General features: G+C 43.7%; 3 protein-coding genes across 3 annotated transcripts; 1 reads left to right on the top strand and 2 right to left on the bottom strand.

Moving 5' to 3' along the window:
• Positions 1-84: 84 nt before the first annotated feature.
• On the bottom strand, positions 85-3,806 carry LOC131880751 (alpha-(1,3)-fucosyltransferase C-like). Its single transcript, XM_059227445.1, has 5 exons — positions 3,738-3,806; positions 3,429-3,681; positions 3,075-3,369; positions 2,735-3,005; positions 85-887 (listed from the first exon to the last, which is right to left on the bottom strand). The coding sequence occupies exons 1-5, from the start codon at positions 3,804-3,806 to the stop codon at positions 402-404; spliced, it is 1,374 nt and encodes a 457-aa protein (XP_059083428.1). The 3' UTR covers positions 85-401.
• Positions 3,807-5,216: 1,410 nt separating this feature from the next.
• On the top strand, positions 5,217-13,438 carry LOC131880600 (protein unc-79 homolog). Its single transcript, XM_059227267.1, has 2 exons — positions 5,217-5,279; positions 5,341-13,438. Exon 2 carries the CDS (start codon positions 5,362-5,364, stop codon positions 13,339-13,341), a length of 7,980 nt encoding a protein of 2,659 aa, XP_059083250.1. The 5' UTR covers positions 5,217-5,279; positions 5,341-5,361; the 3' UTR covers positions 13,342-13,438.
• On the bottom strand, positions 13,339-18,798 carry LOC131880601 (AKT-interacting protein-like). Its single transcript, XM_059227268.1, has 6 exons — positions 18,055-18,798; positions 14,355-14,734; positions 14,179-14,279; positions 13,918-14,105; positions 13,669-13,843; positions 13,339-13,604 (listed from the first exon to the last, which is right to left on the bottom strand). The coding sequence occupies exons 1-6, from the start codon at positions 18,075-18,077 to the stop codon at positions 13,473-13,475; spliced, it is 999 nt and encodes a 332-aa protein (XP_059083251.1). The 5' UTR covers positions 18,078-18,798; the 3' UTR covers positions 13,339-13,472.
• Positions 18,799-18,841: the final 43 nt, after the last annotated feature.

Genomic DNA, 18,841 nt, shown 5'->3' on the forward strand with positions numbered 1-18,841 from the left:
TTTCACCTTTCATGTGACTGATTTTGCTCCCTCTTTTGTATTTTTTTGTCAATTGCTTTCACGTTTTAGTTACCTTTTTTGCCGGTCTTTTCTTCCTTTTTTCCGAGGTCCACTTATCATGTAAGATAAATCGGTAAAGGGGTTCGTTAACAATCGAGTTGTCATTAAGGGTCAGAAACTTTATGGTCATATCGCTAGATAAACGACAATCATAAGAGAGCGAGAGGTTGTTTCGTATTTTGGTCAAGGATTAGGACTGCTAATTGATATGGATCATCCAACTCATATCTATTCTGAAGGAGCATGTCCTCATAATGTATCAAATGTGGGGATTGATTACGGACAATGTGCCATTCAAGCGCAATGAATGCTTCACAAGATCTGGACGGAATCTGTGGTCATCACAGTTTTACACGGGCTCGCCGACATTTGGATTTGTGGTCCCACCACTCATTCAGATCAGAATAGATGTTTTCTCCTTGTTTTGGATCATGGAGCTTCTGACAAATATTACAGAAGGCTCGAATTCTGTCCTCGTCAGCCTTCTTGACTTTGTAGAACTCCTTCCACCAGAAATATTCCGCATACAAATCGTCGTTCTCGTCTAATTTTTTGAGATACTTGGCCAATCTCGCCGGGTTGTTGTCCAAATCATGGACACTGATGAAGGATTTCTTCGGGGCCATTCCAGAGTAATCGGCCCCGCCCAAGACCACAGGGATGACTTGATGACTGATGGAATTGAAGAATTTTTCCGTGACGTAGTCCACACAAATCGAGTTCTCGAAGGCCAGATAGAACTTGTAGTCCTTTTCGACCATTTCCCAACAATCTTCGTTGGAGGACCGAGGGCACCTCTTGGGACCACATTGGCCAAAAATGTCAACCTGCAAAACAATGGAGGCTGTGATTGACATGGATCCATCTGTCTTTTGACATCTTGGGTTATTTTTAACGAGGTTATTCTAATTTGACAGACGAAAAGGATGGTGCATGTTGCCGACATATCCTAAGAGAAAATGAAGGGGATTCAAACAATTAAAGATATGCCACAACCACTTATCAGCCGTTGACCTTGAACCCTTGTAACTTTGAGCGTTAAGATGAAAAAATGAAACTTGTACGCTTTCATCGATAAACCAACTTTGTGGAAACGGAAATGTTGAGGTCGTTCTGGCATAACCTTGATGAGAGGAGATTGGTTTTGAGCCTCAAAGACGGATAAACCCACCCAAAAATATTCCACTCCAAATCATATCAGCTTCTTGAAACGAGTTTGGCCAAATCAAGAGCAACTTACAATAAAATATTTTCAATAGTTTTTTCTTCATGAGAAACAAAAATAATGGCTAAATTCACTACTTTGGAATAAACCATTTTGACGAATATAGTTACTTATTTTTCCGACCCTTACTCATAAGTAATGTGACATGAAAATGTCGAGCTTGTGCATTGGTTTTGAGTCTCAAAGAGGGATAAACCCAAAAATATTCCACTCCAAATCATATCAGCTTCTTGAAACGAGTTTGGCCAAATCGAGAGCAACTTACAATAAAATATTTTCAACAGTTTTTTCTTTATGAGAAATAAAAAATGGCTAAATTCACTACTTTGGAATAAACCATTTTGACGAAAATATGGGCATGCGACATGAAAATGTTGAGTCTCTGCATGAAACATTGCTATTGACAATTCATTTTTAGAATCTTGGCAAACCCCTCCTCGCATCTTTGATCAACTGATCACTTTTATTTTAGATGCAACTTTACGTAAAGAGTAACGGTTTGTGCTAACACTAAACTTATGATAGAGTCACATGTTGCTTGTTTCTGGCCACCTCTAATTTGAATTGAAATAAAAATCGTTCCAAAACATCAAAAGAGATAAAAATTTCACGAGTTGCAGCCGATTTCAGCATGATTTCCTCAAAGTCGGTCACAATGTAAAGCAAGATTAAATCAACCTTAGCAGATAAACCCAAAAGATTTGGTAAAAATGTCAGATTTCAACACACTACCTTGATAGCTATATTTGACATGAAATCGAAGCAGGCTCATAGAGGCTTAAGCTTTGCCCCCATCAGTCTAAGAACTATGTTTTCTAATCTTCAAAGAGGCTAAGTACGAGCACAATGACTCTCATTCGTGTTTTTTTTAATCTCCCAACCAACTGTTTTCTTTTAAACGTTCGAAACGCCCCTGAACTCCCATCATTTGACTGCCTCGGCCTCTTTTTACCTATAGTTTTCGACGAACGAAGGAAAATCTTTTTTTTTCCTGAGCAATGCCCATCTTTGCCTTTGGATTGAAATTGAAAGTTACTGTGAAACGCTTGAACCATTAAAAGTCAAAAGATTTGCGAACAAAGTTGATCTCTTGGTTTGTGGTGGGCACCTTCAGCTAGCATGAATCGGGATGATGAAGGAAAGGTTGGCTTCTTTCAAGTTCAAAAGTTTTCTCATGGGGATTGACTGTAATTTGGTTTCAGCTTTACCAAAGAGGGACAAAAGGAGAGAGCAAAAAAGTCTTGTTCCAACTTTGCCACGACGATGACCTGAGTTTAATGAAATAACTTTGCTTGGTTTCCCTCGTTCCATTTCCAGGTCTAATCAAATGTAGAAAATGCAATCTATCTGGATGCTAGAATCATAGCCCCTCATTTACATCCAACCCTCCCCGGTTCATTAATCAGCGCTGGTTTTAATGAGCTTCTCATTTGGTAATCATGCCCATACCTGAATATGCGTGGCCAAGGCCGTGACAAATTTTTCCCGATTACTTTGGGTATCACAATTGGACACAAACCAGGCCACCTTTTTGGTTCGTCCTTTGGCCAAATGAGAGTGGGACGCTCCGAATGTTTGGATCCAAGAATCTAATTCCGCAGATCCTTCGGCAAAAGGCAAGGAACTTGTCGGATTGATCGCAATCTCTCCATATGGAAATGGAATATCTGAATCTCGGCGGTAGGTCATGGTCCAATTGAAGAAACTATTCCACTTGAGACTAGAACACAGAAAGTCAGGGGATTATCATCTAAGGCTTAGACTTGAGTCGGGGTATTATTCGAATTACCTTTCGAACCCCATGTTGTACTGAGCGGATTCTAACATGAACATAATGTAACGCTGATGTGGTGATCGCTTTTTGGGCAGATCTGTATCCATGAGGGATCGTTGATGGAACAGAATGGCATCGAATTGATCCTGATCCTCCCCGAAGAGAGTACGATTATTGGTGAAGTAACAATTGGTGTTCGGGCACCGGATCTTATACAATGGCTCTTGGCCACAACAAAACCCGTATTCCGTGCTCCCATAGGCCTCGTTCCAGTACAGGATGTACTTTAAGGGTCTTTTATCATATTGCTCTGTAACAAGATACCAATTTCAATCATTGGGGTCACCGTTGATTGAGTGAGATTCATACCTTTATCTTGAGCGGGGGAATTCCAACGGAGATCCTCTTTCCGAACACTTTCCAGAAATTCATCAATGTTCACTCCAATGTCTTGATCCACATGACTCGAATTCTTAATACGATTCCGCAAAATGGATAAATCGAGGATTTCGTTCTCTGGTTGAATTTCATTTTGTAAAGCAGTCTCATTTTTTTCTCCCGAACTCGAAGGATCAGAAAAGATTGTCTGCTGTACCGTACATCGGTCTTCTTCCGGGACATGCTTTTAAAGTAAGTAGTGTGGATGGATAGGTTACTCAGCATTTCCAGGATCTCTACGTGCACCGCATTCACCAAATGAAAAACACTCAACCCTCTGCTACTCGATTTCAAGAGGATCTTGCACATTAATGAGGAATGATCAACATGTGGGAAAAAGGTGGATCAATTATTAAATCTGAACAAGCAAAACACTTTGATTTGTGTGATGGAAGAGGATAAACATTGTTAAGCGGAAAGAACCTGCCGTAAAGTACAACTAACCAGAACGAAATAAAACGAATGTGACCGAGTATATTCATTTTCCGCCGGGCTAGAACCTAAATAAAATATTTATTGATCTTTTGTGCCAGGACAGTAAGTTTGATAAATGATGGTAATATATAGGAAGCCAAGTAGGGATGCACATGCAATGAAGATGAAATGCAAATAGAATTCTATGGATGCAGATTTAGAGAGTCTCATTGCTATTGACGTTGCTCCAGTTTAGATATGGATTAATAATATAAAGCTTTGAAGCGTGCACCGGTTTCGTAATGTAGATTTTACATACAATACATCGAAAGTAAATTATTATAAAAAAGACAGGGACGAAAGCCAACGGAACGCTTGAACATTTTTTTTGCAAAACCTCGCCAACATCTGGTCTCGTTCTTTCCCGAAACTGAAGATTCTTTATCGCTTTTCGATTTAATTGATGTGTGGTGAATACAGTGAATTCATCAGAATAGAATGAAGAATGGTAAGCAATTCGGTGGAGTGTTTATTTTCCCTTCTAATTTGACATTCCGCTCAGCTAAGACTTTATCTCTCAAACTGAATTTAGGACTCAATATTATGATTAAAGGAAATTTAAGTTTGAAGCTAGCATTAGGGTGAAATCATCGAAGGTTTGGTTAAAAACTGGTAGCAATTAAACCAAAAAAATCCTAATCAAATATCGCAACTGTCTGATTTTTTGAGGGATGCAAGACAGGATGTTTTTATCTATTCTCAAGTTTTCATTCTTAATCAAATTCGTTGCTCTCAGTTAACAAACAATTAATCTTTTTTTACTAATCTTGCAGATTTTTCTTTTCCTAAGGAGTTGTCATTTAGCCGCTAAAAAGATAAAACTAGAAATGAAAGACAACAGGTGATCTTGTCCATCTAGTTGCATTTACTCCTAAACTTGATCATTTTGATAAAATCGGGCTACTCAGAGCCTATACGGTTTGCATTGGCAACAAGCTAAACATGGATGGAACAAAGATGGAGCAGGGATGCTTCATGATTTCATCTTGTTGGCACTTCTGTGTGGCCGTGGCACACACACCCTGCTCTCTCTCGATCACTCTTACTATGTTTTTCTGCCTTGCGGAGGGAGACCTTGGATGAAGAAAGAAAGCACCTCCAAGTTCCATTTCCACTCTTGCTTTGCTAGCAGTGAGTGTCCCGTCCTCCAAAGAGGGCCCTTGAGCCGCTAAGATTGGGCATGAGAAAGGAGCAGAGAGAGACAGAGAGTGGAGCAAGTAGGACGAGGAACACTTTCTCTCTATGACACAGGGCTTGAAGGCAACAGTATTGGTCTTGAAACATCCAAAATCATCTTGTTGTTAACAGGTAAGATCGATCTCAAAGTGAAAATCAGTGGTGCTTGTCTGACATATTTTGGAACTTTCAGGAGTATAGATAACAAGTCAAGATGGGGACACGGGCAGCCGCCTTCACGGCTAAGATCAAGGCCCTACAAGAGGCTCAAATGCGGCTCCTTCAAAGTCAGACGCCGAGTGGTCCGAACTTGAATGCCCCCACGGGATTGGAATTGGCCACCACTTTGAAATGGTTTTCCACCACATTGCTGAATGTCCTCAAGGATGTGCCAGGACAGCCTCTTCTCATGATGAAGAGCAAAGAGACCGATCCAGAACGCATGGCTCTCTATCCCAGCCTAGATTATAAGGGGCTCTACTCGTCCCTGTTGAATTTCATCGACCTCATTGAGTTCATACCCCAAGGCCTCTACGACTTTGGCAAGGCTTATTTGAACTCGATTTGTGTTCTGATTCCATTCTTGGAAAGGGAACTCATTGACACTTTGCCCTACACTGTGGTAGGCCTTTTCACGGTCTTACCCCTGTCCTTAAGCCAAGACATTGTGAACGTCGTTTGCTATCATCTAATTCCATTCACCATTTCCACCAAACGTCCCAAAGATAATGTTCCACTTACTCATGATATGGACGCAGATCTGGAGAACTATGCATCCAAATCTGCAGGTGCTATTCTCTTGATGGTTTTCCAATACGCCAAAGACAACACAGCCCTTCATCGTCAAATTACTGAAGCCCTCATGACGGTCAAAGAAGACCTTGTTAAGGATTTGTTCCTAGTGATCGCCCATGGAACACCTTCTTCCAGGATGAATGCAGTCAATCTGCTCTTTTATTACTGGCCAAGTCTAAACCCGACACTCTACGATCTCAAAGCAATCATTCACAAGTTCAACAACTCTGAAACGTGGTCCCCCCCGTTTTGCAGTGCGCCCGATTGCGCAGGAAAAGGACAGGCTTTGGCGGTAAATATCTGTCTGGATCACACCATTTGCCTCTCACATCACCCAGATCGACCTCCGCCAGCTTTTTATTGCCGGGATTGCTTCCTGACGATCCAAAGGTTGGTCGACCGAAAAGATATCGCTCCCATGTTCCAAGAGATCAATCATCCTTTACAACAAGTGGCTGTGACCTGTGACAACCAAAAATGCAAGTCTATGGATAAGACCGCCGTGGCCATTTGCTTCTCCCAAGATTGTTCCAGTTTCCATTGTACAAACAATAGGCCCACTCGATATTGTAATCAATGCAACAAGATCAATCACCAATCTCGTCTCACCATGGATCACATCATCCACTCCAAGATCTCGTCTCCTTGGGATATGGAGCAGGAAATCCAAAACTATTTCGTCAAGGCTGTCATTAGTTTACTCCAAGAGGCCAAACCCTTTGGATCGAACAAAGAGTTTGAAGACGCTCATCGCCGAACGATGCAAGCTTTGGATGATAGTGGTGAGGACATTGAGGACGAAACCGCTCTCAATGAAAGACGCCTTCTTTCAAGGTATGGGGTGTGGCTTTTGGTTGGCCTGGGAACGCCAACAACTGACACGTGCTTGGCAACGTTTGGTCACATGCTGTCCATGTTGTTCCAATGGTTTAATGCCACAGCGTATTTGCCTAACGACAAAACTGGATCCACTTTGGAGAAACTAAAGTCAGAGTACATTCCGGAGTGGTTGCGTAAGGTCTACAAGAGCTACCCGGACGTGTTTGTCTCGTGCCTACTTCCAAATCCTCCTGATTATGTGAAAATCGGAGGTCACTGGGATGTGGTTATGCCTAAGATTGACCATATCAGAGAAGGCTTGAATAGCGTCTTTTGTCTAGTCCCCTATGATGTGATTACGTTGGAGGTGTGGGAAAAGCTCATGTCGCATTGGATGGAAGTGATTAATAAGGAAGTGTCCAAGGAGGAAATTGTTGAGCTGAAGAGCATTTTCTGCAAGATATTTGATCCTGATATGAGTCCCCTTGGGTTTGACGCCAAAGAAATGTACCACTTCATATCCAAACGATTCGTCAAGACCAGTGCTGATGTGCAACAACAAGCCCTTCAATGGCTCCAGCGATTGTGTCTGATGAATATTCATATTCCCTTGGAAATTCTCTTTGAAATGTTGAACCATGGTATCGATACTCTCATCTTGGACGGGAAAGACATCGATGAGAATGCGCCCGCCCTTTTAGTCGAGAACCCCACCGAGTATCTCACAGAAGAGAGCATCGCCACCGAGCCAAGGCCACAATCTCCAGGAGTTCTTGAGGAGGAACCTGAACTGGTGGAAAAAGATCCAAGTCTGGTATCCAAGGAGGAGTTGAACTTGATGTGCTACAACCTTATGATTGATGTTCTCTCCTGCCAAATGGAGCTCCAGGATGTGGAATTGCACATTGGACTGAATGGCCCGTGTGTCAATGACATCTTAAGCCTAATCAATCGCATACTCGCCACTCCGTGGATGGAGGACATCAACAAGTGCCTCACAGACAGCTTGGATATGGACGACTTAGCAGAAGACGAGGAATTAGGCATTAGAGTAGTGGAAGAGCTCTTGACAGATCTCTTGCAACTCATACATGTGACCATCAAGAACGTCATTCCGTTGGATGTAAATGACGATTCTGATGAGGACATGGCCGAACCCTCGAATTTCACCGTTAACAGTGGGGCCGATTTGGACCCTCGAGCGGCAAGTGCCATGAAAAAGGGACCTGGATTAGGCCAATTCATGGCTGTTTTGACCACCATGCAATCTTCAGCTGAAAAAGTGAAGGAGGTGGACGATTCCTCCTCCGTCTCATCCCAAGAGGAAAATGAAGAACCCTTTGAGTTGCATATTGATGACTACGCGATACCACTTCAAGTTGTCTACCATTTGCTGTTGAGGAACACGGAGATTGCAGATCCAGACATGAGGTTCTATCTCATGGATTCGGTTCGATTGCTCTCACTCAATGCCGATGTTTTACAATCAGCCGCTCGAAAGCAAAAGAGACTTATTCACTATTGTCAAGAGCCTTTACTTACAGGCGTCATGTGGCAAATCTTGGATGCATCCCACTCTCAAGTGGCTCATGCGTGTGTTCCATTGCTGTTGCACGCCACGTCTTTGCCGGGTGGAGCTGATATCCTTTGGAAAAGCCTGGACGAGGATTTCAACAACGAGGATTGGAGAACCCGTTTTGCTGCTGTGGAGAAAATCAGCCTCATTCTGAGGTTTGTCGAGGATAAGCCCATCAAGAAGAGCCATTTGTTGCGATCAGTTTTGTCCCACGCGTTTTGCTGCCTCATAGCCAGTACAGATGATGTGAATGTCCATGTGTCTCAAAAAGCCATCCTCCAATTAGGAACTGTTCACGATACGGCCATTCAACTTTTGTTGTGGTGTCTTGAGAATCAATTTGACACTGTTCCAATCGATCGTCCAGTGATTTTGAAGCGGCTCAATCAGCTATTCAACACAATGTTAGACCGGCATATACTATCCTGGGTGTTCTTTGCAAATCGTTTTGACGTCATTATTGGCGAAATTCAGGCCATCAATGACCACAAATCAGAGACTTGCATTCAACGATCAGGATCCACTGCCGCTTCAAAGAGAAACTCTGCAATGGTAGCCGTGGCCACCGCAAATCCAGCCGTACCCAGCTCCTTCACATCGCTTCGTAATCGGCTCCAAAAACCATCAGAGAATTCAAATCAGGTCAAGTCATTGGCATCCAGTTTGAAATATCCCTACAAGAGGACAGTGTCAGCACCGGCAGGAATGGGCTTATCCACTGCTTCCAAGCTATTTCTCCAGAAGCAAAATTTTCGCACTTGCGCTCAAGGCACGTATTCTCGTCATCAGTCGGTTCCGTTGATGTTGAAGACAAAGCATGGCAAAGTTATGAATGACTCGGGATTTACGCTGAACAAGCAACCCAGTAGTGCTGCTATGATGGGCGAGGAAAGCGAGTACATTAACGTGGCTGCCAAAACCCTGGATTTGGATGAAATCGACAAAGAAACACTTCATTTGTTGGTGTTTCTTTTCACCCAATTTTTGTCCTACTCGGATTACGCCAAATTTCCCGAAGAAAAGCAGACCAAGGCTCATGCAGCCACTCGATGCTTCCAGAGTCTCTTTTCTTTGATCGGTTATAATGAAGCTGAAAGGAGATTCCAAGTCATGCCGCACAAGATCAGATCTACGCCCACCGTCAATGCATTTATCGCGAATCTACCTCAAGTTTTGGATTACAATTTCGAAATGGGCAAGAAGATCCTCTTGAACTCGATTTTGATTCTGCAAAAGATCCCATTTCCTCCCCGACATGCTTCATCGTGGCAAAACCAAACCTTGATGCAAGAGAGTATGTTGTACCAGGGATGTGGATTCAGTCTTTGGTACTTGGAACCATCTCTGCGACGAAATTGGCTTACAGCTGCCATGGTAATCTTCTACAAATACGACTTCAATTGTGACACCATAATTGGGGAGAAAACGTCCGGGTTGGTAAAAATCATCATCCATACGTTGGCTGCACATGCTCATACATGTGACCGATTGGACAAGCCATCCTTCGGCATGTCGGCTAGGTCTAGAGATCTCAGTCAGTTGTCAGTGGCAGACACTTCGGACAATCAAGGAGACACCGATACAGTTTGTGACCCTGACACTGACTTTATCATTCCCTTTGAAGACACTTTGGTTGGAGCAGAACCAGAGGAAAAAGACGTTGCCGAGAATGCAAATACAGAGAAGAAAAAGAACAAAGACAACAACAGCAACAAGTCTTTGGATGAAATCGATGGTGCAAGGGCATCAACCCCCGCTATAAGTCCAAATAAACCAGGGACGAAGCATTCCAAGCCATTAAGTAGCTTGGAAATGATCCGCGTAGAGCAGGGACAGGGAGACAAGCCCCCAAGCAGCAGTGAGGTTCGTACTCCAATGGCTAATCTTTTTGGTTTTTTACCTCGACCTTCGGGTCACCAAAAGGCCCCAACTCCGAGCACCCATCAAATCACAAGTGAGGGATTACCTGCTGGATGGGCAATGCAGCTTATGAGTAGCGGCCGGACACTATTCATTGATAACACCAACCAATTGACTACTTGGATTGATCCCAGAACCGGACGACCAGCCGAGGTCAAGGAACATCCGCACCAACATCACTTCCCTACATTTGAATCCCCTCCCTCTCCTTTGTCTCTCATGGATGTGATCACAGTAGGCAATCCAATTAACGTGGACAAAGAAGCCAGCAATGCACCAAAGCCAGAGATCGAAGCTGAGCCTTTGAAAGAACCTCAGGAGGAAAGGCTTCTCCCTGTTGGACAGCATCCACCTTTGAAAAGATATGATCGACAAAACAGCCGCGAACGAATCATTGATCGAGTTTGGCAAGTCTTTGGGTCTGATCCAAGTCACATGGAGTCCGTTCCCCTGATTGGAGAGACGTTGTCAACCGACAAGATTCAAGTGGTGGCGAGTATTCACAAGCAGGACTCGTTGTGCTCCGACACCGGGGCAAATGATCCTTCAATTGAAACCTATATTGGCACGATCACGCATATTCGTAACGGACTAGCCTCAAATAACGAGGGCAATCAGGAGACCAACCCACTTCTGCAAACCGAGGCAAAAGCCAGGCAACCCATAACCCAAGCTGTAGAAAACGAAGGAAACAAAGTGGCTGTGCCAAGTGCGTCAGGGACCACGCTAGGTGCAACTGGAAGCATTCCCAAGGAGACTGTTCCGAGAAAATCCTCTCTAAAGGTCAAGAAACAAGCAAACAATGTGGACAAGCAAGAAGGTAAAGTTGAAATAGCCACAAATCCAAGCAACAAGCCAAAGTTTAAAAAGAGGCGACGTCATGGGACATCCACTTTACCCGAGACTCAAGTCCTTGAGGTCAACAGTAAGAGTTCCAGCATTTGCGGAGGGAAAGCCCGTGAGAACTCATCCAGTTCATTACTTGCTGGACATCGGGACAATCCGTTACTCATGAAGCAAAGTGCTTTACGAACGGGAGAAGAGTCCATCGTCGATCGATGCTCTCATTGCGGAGCAATCAAGGAGGAATACACCGAGGAAGACATTGGTCTGTGTATCATCAACCTTAGCACCTTCATTAGCCGGGATCCGGCATTGGCAGCCCCGCTTTTGCCAGAGATTCTTTTGGTCGTGTCGCGGATTGCCAGGACCACACAGTATTCTTGGGAATTGGACAGCACCGCGTATATTCCCGGAAATAGCCGCAGTATTGCTCGCCAGTTTTTCCGTTGTGTGCTCCACCAACTCTCAACCAATGGGCTCTTCTCCAAGCTCTTCATGATGGAAATGAGCGAGACAGGCCGGTTTAAATTCTTTGGAACTCTGGTTTCTTGCCTCATTGACTTCACAGAGTTGAATCCGTCTTTTCCTCTGGCCCAATTCATGGTCGAGATGAGCGAAAGAAAGGCTGTCACAATTCTTGACTTCACACTTTGTCTTCCGAATATGGTGAGCTATCTAAAGAGCGTCCAATTCGAGCAGGCTAGCAATTGGTCGGCTGTGTTCGCCCCATGCGATCTCTTCTTCCGGCGCCTTTGGTCAGTCACGGGCCAACAACACATGCTTACTAGGCCAACGACCCTGACCAGCACTTCGGCCATGACCCCTGGTGGCCTGAGTGCTGCCAACATGGCCAAAGAGTCGAACAAAGCCAAAGCTGAGAGCTCAGTCAGAGTGACCCAACTACCCAGCATTGGATCGTTGTTCCATGTCATGACCAGCGTTTTACGCATGCCAGGAGTGAACGGGAACCGCGGAGTTTTGGAGCCTATTTGCAAACTAGTTAGCTATGCTCTCCAAACCACTGCATTGACATTCCCTCAACTCTTGAGCATTTGTCATCATTGTAACAAGGGCTTCATTAAGGAGAGAGAGAAACAGCTCGTTACCCGGACGGCTGTTTTTGAGCTCTGCCAAGCTCTAAAATTCAAGACTTGTATCCCAGATTCGAATTTCCTTCTGCTGACCAATTTGTTGCTGTACGATGCTAGTGGTCACATTACGACCGGAATTGACGTGGAAACGTTCCCAAATCTGGAGCTTGACCCTCATTCAGTACAAGTGTACAACACGGCCGCTTGCGATGTTATGAGAAACACCCTGCAGGATGCGTTGGATTTTCTGGCGGATGTTCACACTCTGAGCAAGGTCAAGAACAATGCCCGCAGTCACAACAAGCACACGGGGCTGAACGAGGACACCTTGGGCGGAATGCTGAAGGCCGCTTTGTCGCAATACGTGGCTTTGGAAATCAGTAAGGGCAACGGACGAGACGGTCGCACCGTCAACCGGTACTTGCCTTGGTTATTCAATCCGCCTGGAAACATTGCTACACAAGGACCAAGAGAGTTTTTGGATTGTGTCTCCCACATTAGACTTCTGTCTTGGTTGCTCTTGGGAGCAGTCAATTACACCTTGAGATCGTCCATGAATGAGGCCAATCTTTGTCAGCCTGTTCCTCTGGAGGCATCTTGCCACATTGCGGATCATATTCAGGTCATCTTAGCAGGATTTGCCGAGCAATCTAAAACTTCCGTGGTCCACATGTGTTCGTTGTTCCACGCCTTTATTCTTTGCCAGCTATGGACAGTTTATTTGGAACAAACCATAGTCCTGATGCCTTCCAAGGATGACACGCAAACCTTGGCTAGTAGCATTCTTCTCGACTTTTGGGGCAAAGTCACGCCAGGAATCCTTCAATTGGTTTCTCACTCTAAAGTTCTGGCAGAGATGGTCAATTTGCACTTTTTGAGCTTAATGGAAGCATTAATGGAATGTCATTCGACCGTGTTGGTCAAACTCATGCCGGCCTGGACACCAGTTCTCTTTGCTTATCAATCCCAACTACCGGACCATGTACGGGTGAGACTTCAAGCAATCCTTGACTACAAGCCATCTGAGACTACCTTGAACGAACAGATCACCACCAACACTATTCTAGTGAAATGGCTTCAAAGGCTTCAGTTTAAGATGGGTCAAATCGAGATGCAGGCGTCTAATGTGACGCAATTCTTCACGGTATAAAATCATGAATCATGTATTATTTGGTATTAATGTTAAGCATTAATGTGACTACTTTGACAATTGTAAATAGAATATATCTCATCACTCATTTGCAACATTAGTATTATTTGACGCCTGAATTGAATATTTTGTCAAAGTGAGTTCTTCGAAAATACAGTCAGACTCCCTTTATCCAAAAACGAGAAGCCATTACTTCTGGCTCTACTGACATCTCCGCCGTGGTTTGGATCTAAGTATGGATCTTGGACCGGAAGCGATGAGAACTAGAAAGAAAGAGACTAGGCGTGATATGTTCCTCTGGGAACAAAACTCAACCCAACCACTTACTTCAGAATGATTAGAGGCCAATTGTCTTCGAACACTATCGTGGATCTCTGGGTTGTAAGGTGAAAACGTGAGAAAATGTGGATCTCTGGTCTCTGGAACTTCATACAATCTGGTTTCCCATTCCAAGACACAAGCTCTGACTTTGTCTTTGAATTGATTGCGATCTTTGACAAATCTAAGACAAAAATCATTTCCACCGGTAAAAATTATGAGCTGATAATAACCAAATGCTGTCAAATATGGACTTACAGTGAGCAAGCTTCCACATTTTTCATTTCTTGAGGATCGATCTTGTAAAACACTTTCCGGATGTATAACAAAATCTGCCAGATGTGGTGAATATTCCTCTTCCACTTTGGGAACGTGTTCTTCAAGTTCAATTCATTTGTCTCCGGATCCACAGCCGGATGAAAAACCGAATGGTCAAACATGATTTTCTGTACGAATATAATACTAATTTGATTCCTTGATGGGTCATGGATAGTTGAACGTCGTATCAGTCACACTTACGGGACAATCTCCATCCGGAAAATTTTCAGGAATCAGTACTTTGAACCTAAACACACCTTCCTGATAAATCCCTTGCCGAATGAAGATAATTCCAAACCAGACTGCAATACAGAAACCGCAAATAGAACTGATAATACGGTCTGAATATCAACATTTCCAGATATCTCCTCACTCACCGAGGGATGATCCGTGCGAGGGGATGACATAAAGGCCAGGCAATCGCTGCTTTTGCAGTAAGTTGAATTCGGCCAGAAGAGAATATTCTAAGAAAAACGGCCCATAACTATGGTTTCCTTTGGGAGTGCTGGTTCGTTTGTCAATCATTTTGGCCGACAACGAGATTTGCGTGTCCATGTCCGGCACAGGTGGTAGCATCTTTCTCAACGACCCACGGAGAGCCGAGCCTCTGGAAAATGACTTGGCACCAGGAGGCGCACCAGGAGGCGCCCCATGGCTGTTGGTAGATTGGTCTTGAGGCCCACCCTCTAAAGCCTCATTAGTATCCGACCTTCCTGTTGAGGGATGACTAGGAAGGGGATGCATTTTTGAACCAGACCTATCCAATGTATGAAAGGACACCAAAGTCAGGAGAATCACAAACTTCTTCAAGACAAATTTTGTTCAATGCACAGGTGACTGACTAGTACAAGAAACATGCAGCCCGCTAGGAAGTAGCTAGCCGAGTTGGTCGGCAGACACGGTCGGTACTGTTCTGTCAATCCATGCATAGGCTCTCTCTAGATAGAGCATGTACGAAGAAGCCCGGTTCTGCGCAGGATCCTCGAGCACGTAGATCAAAAGTGTGTGAGCCCGTACATACGAAGTTCAATGCATGAGTGTGCGTCGACAAGAAGCCCTGCCATGTCCGGCCGATCTCCTTATGTGTGGAGTTTTCGACATATGTAGTGTGTGTGCTACAGAGTGAATGGACCAGGGTTCCCGGAGATGTATTCTCCTAGCCCAAGAATGAGTTGATTAGATAATCAAGCTAGGTAACAGGTTGTAGGGACCAACAAGTGCCATAATGACGCAACCTTAAAAACTAGATGCAAAGAAAGATCGAAAATTCGATATGCGAATTGGAATTTGAATTTGAATTTCGTCGCAGATTTGTGAGCCTTGAGCTTTAGCATGAACCATAGAACACGAAAAAGTTTTCTACGGTATGAACTGACGATCATGTATGATTGACACTTTTCAAAGATTCAATGCCAAGGAAAAGCCAAAAAAGTGCGAGGTGGCAAAAATGTGCCATTATCGTGATATTTTGTTATCTAGTGTGTGTGTGTATCATGTCCGTTTTAGCGAGAGAGCACAAAACAAACTTACCAATCTGTACTTGCGCATATTTCTTGATCAATTAAAAAATCATGAGATTCGAGTTCAGCCAAGACTGCAAACTGTTTCTCCTACAAGTCTAAAAAGAGTTACCTAATCAGAAATGTACTTTGAGACAATACACCAAATTATCGCGAAACTGCCTGTCCCGTTCGGCAAACATGTATTCCTTATTGGTCGTCGAAACACTCGACAGAAGAGTCGTTCCCTAAAGGTACAAACAAAGTAAGCAAGTTTCTCTCGTGATAACAATTTTCGAAGGAACTAATGAAGTGAGTATAGAAGCTTCAGAACAGGGACTTACCTAATTTAGGTATGCGACATACCTACTCAATTTCCTGGGTTATGCTTTGACAATAAGGTTTACTGGGATGAAATCCCATAAAAACATAATACATTAGTTCGGCTTATCCACCTCACTGATGGTTATCTCAGAATTGTATCGAAAGATTTTATCATTCAATGGAAGTACAACATTTCATCCCAACAAGGACTCCTCAAATTGGATGGCTTCCTTAACTACATTTTTAGCAAGAATAATGCGTTCGATTTTTAGCTAGCTTACCTTCAATACGCTGTCGTCAGCAGGGTGTTACAGTTACAGCATCCAAAATGAGCAAGCCATTAATTACTGAGCCATTCCTCGTCAAAAGAAATTGGAATGGCGTTTCTAGTTACAGTAACTTTTCCCAAATTCTAAAGGGTTCAACTATTTTCACATCAGGGCCATACTTTACATTACTGATAAATGAGAGGGTCATTTTTCCCACAATCACCGATTTTTTTTAAAGGGTCGTTTACTTTTTACTGAAAGGATGTTAGCGTCAAAAGCTTTCAGTTTACTTTCGGCGTTTGAAATAAAACGGAAAAAATAAATAAAGTCTGCTCTAGAGGTCGAAAGAGTAACGAACATTTTTTGTTTACTTGGGGTCGTTACAATTACACCATCTTTAATTATCATAGGATGACAGTTCCTTTATCGATAAAAGGAACAAATTATTGTAATTTCGTTACCACTGTCCCGCTTGTTTAGTTCGCAATAGATTCTTCACAAAATACGAATGGGGTCTTTGAGAGGTCCACCACGTAGCAGGATGAGCTTTTTTAACGTTACTTCAATATAGAGCGCTTGTGACTAGCCCTCTACTTCAATAGAAAGACCCCGAACAGAAAAGACACTCACTGGTTTGGCATGCTTTGTATCATTTTTGATGACACACAATGCTTCAGGATGGTAGGAACTACGCAAAAGCTATTTCCCCTTTGATGTTCGTTATAGAGGATTGCATTGGACAACATGAATTACAGTACAGTACACTAAAGCAACAATCGAAGATTACATTGTTCTTTTCGGTATTAGCGCCATCGAATATTGCGTTTCAGCGGACTGACTTTATCTCCTATGAATAACAAATATTTGTTTGCTGTTGTCTTACTCAAGCTCTTGTCTAGATAATATGGATGGTTCAATTTCACAGGCATGTCTAAGTGTTCAATTAATTGAAGAAAGAGCATTAGAAGAGAAGTCTACATACGAACCGATATTGATCTTTGCAATCATTTTTTCCCAACTTGTGTGGTAGCGATCGCATAACAATTGTATGCGTGTAAATACAATTTAGAAAACTTAGAACAACTGTCCAGGCCCACCGGCGAAATCATTAGGAGAATTAGGACTAACGTGACTAGTCCAATGTGTAATTTGTGCACTGTCGAGTCCTGATCCGATAGCCTTGGAATTCTAAGATAATTAGGATCAGAGGTTTTAGCAAATTGAAAGTGAAGATCTTATGAGATAAAAACCTTAAAAAGGAGAAATGATATTGAACGATTTGGTGGAAGATAATTTAGACCCTTCAAGGAAACATGCTCCTGATAGTAATTTCCAGTGCTTCGCATTAACACGCTGTTCAATTTTGATACCACAATCAGGTTTCTAACATTTGTGCTGGCTAAGAGTGCAACTCTTGATGACGCTCAATTCAGGAACGCAATGTATTCGAGTACATTAAGTTAAAAAAAGAGGTAGGTGGGTTTTGTACTTAAGGCCCAAGCGTGGTCTGGAAGGCTTTGACATGGGAAGGACCAGGCGATACGCCTCATATCAAAGTACATCTCTAGCACGCCCGTAACACAATTTTCCGACTCGTCGTCCTCGGGAAAAGGAGTGCCTTTGTATGAAACCCTGTCCTCTATCCCTGCCCAGAGAAGCTAACCGAGGCCTAACATCCTCGCCCTCCACTTCCAGCAATCATGGCTCAGCGGCAATGAGCCGGGCCTGTGAGATGGCAAGTAAGTCGGAGCAAGGCCAGGTTAGGCCACAATTATGCATTTCACACAAGCTGCTGGCTGGCAGTTCTGCACAAACCGCACCGCCGTCAATACTATACTTATGAGGGTGTATTCTACAGACGCAATACGTAACGAACGAATCCTAGGACCTGAATCGTACTTGAGGTTCGAATTTGGCTGCAACTAGTTATTTCTGTGCTGGTGAAGCTAGTGAAGGGATCAAAGCCCCTCAAGCATGGCTCATACCTGAAGCAGAATCTTTCAACCATCACAACTCGTGGCTAGACTCTACCCCAACGCGGGGGCGCGGGTCCACTTGGGCCGGCCCTCTTCCATCTGATCCATAGGAGGTGTATTCTCTGAGACCCAGAATAAGAACTGCTTCTGGCACGGTTACTCAAGTGACGCCAAACTAACTGAGCTAGGCACACTCGCTCATACGTAGTTGTACTGGATAAAGTGTGTGAGAGAGAGAAAGAGAGATTCAACGACGTGGGTAGACGATGATGGTGATGATGATGTAAAGTGATGTGCCATAACCAACCCAGAGTGATCCTCAATGACCAGTATTCACCATTCTCGTCAGAATCGCAATCATCGTAGTCATTGGAGTTCATTTCTGAGAACAGAGGTACGCATTAACCTCCAACAACGTGTTCAGTGTTCGAGCAGTCCTCGGGGACGATCCAGTTTGCAGCCAGTGCCAAGGCCCAGCTAGCACAAAGAGTGGATGGAGTGAAGACGGCAATTCTGTACTACAAAGCTCGGTCCCTGCAAACGCCCTCAAGGCGATTGGACCCCACAAAGGTCTTTCAAGTGACGTTATTGACGGCACTGGCTGAAGGCTTGTTCTCAAATTGATTTCTGACGAGAGCAGAACAAGCAAACCGAAGTCTTTAATTTGCGTCATTCCCTATCTTGGATCACTCAGCTCGGCCCAGGAGGGCCATTTAATTGAGCGCCCTCAAAACTGTTCGACTTGAGTGGGGAAGTCCATTGAAGACCGATTGTATGTAACGGCCATCCCCCCCCC

This window comes from Tigriopus californicus, chromosome 5, assembly GCF_007210705.1.
Source record: "Tigriopus californicus strain San Diego chromosome 5, Tcal_SD_v2.1, whole genome shotgun sequence".
Taxonomy (NCBI): Eukaryota; Metazoa; Arthropoda; class Copepoda; order Harpacticoida; family Harpacticidae; genus Tigriopus; species Tigriopus californicus.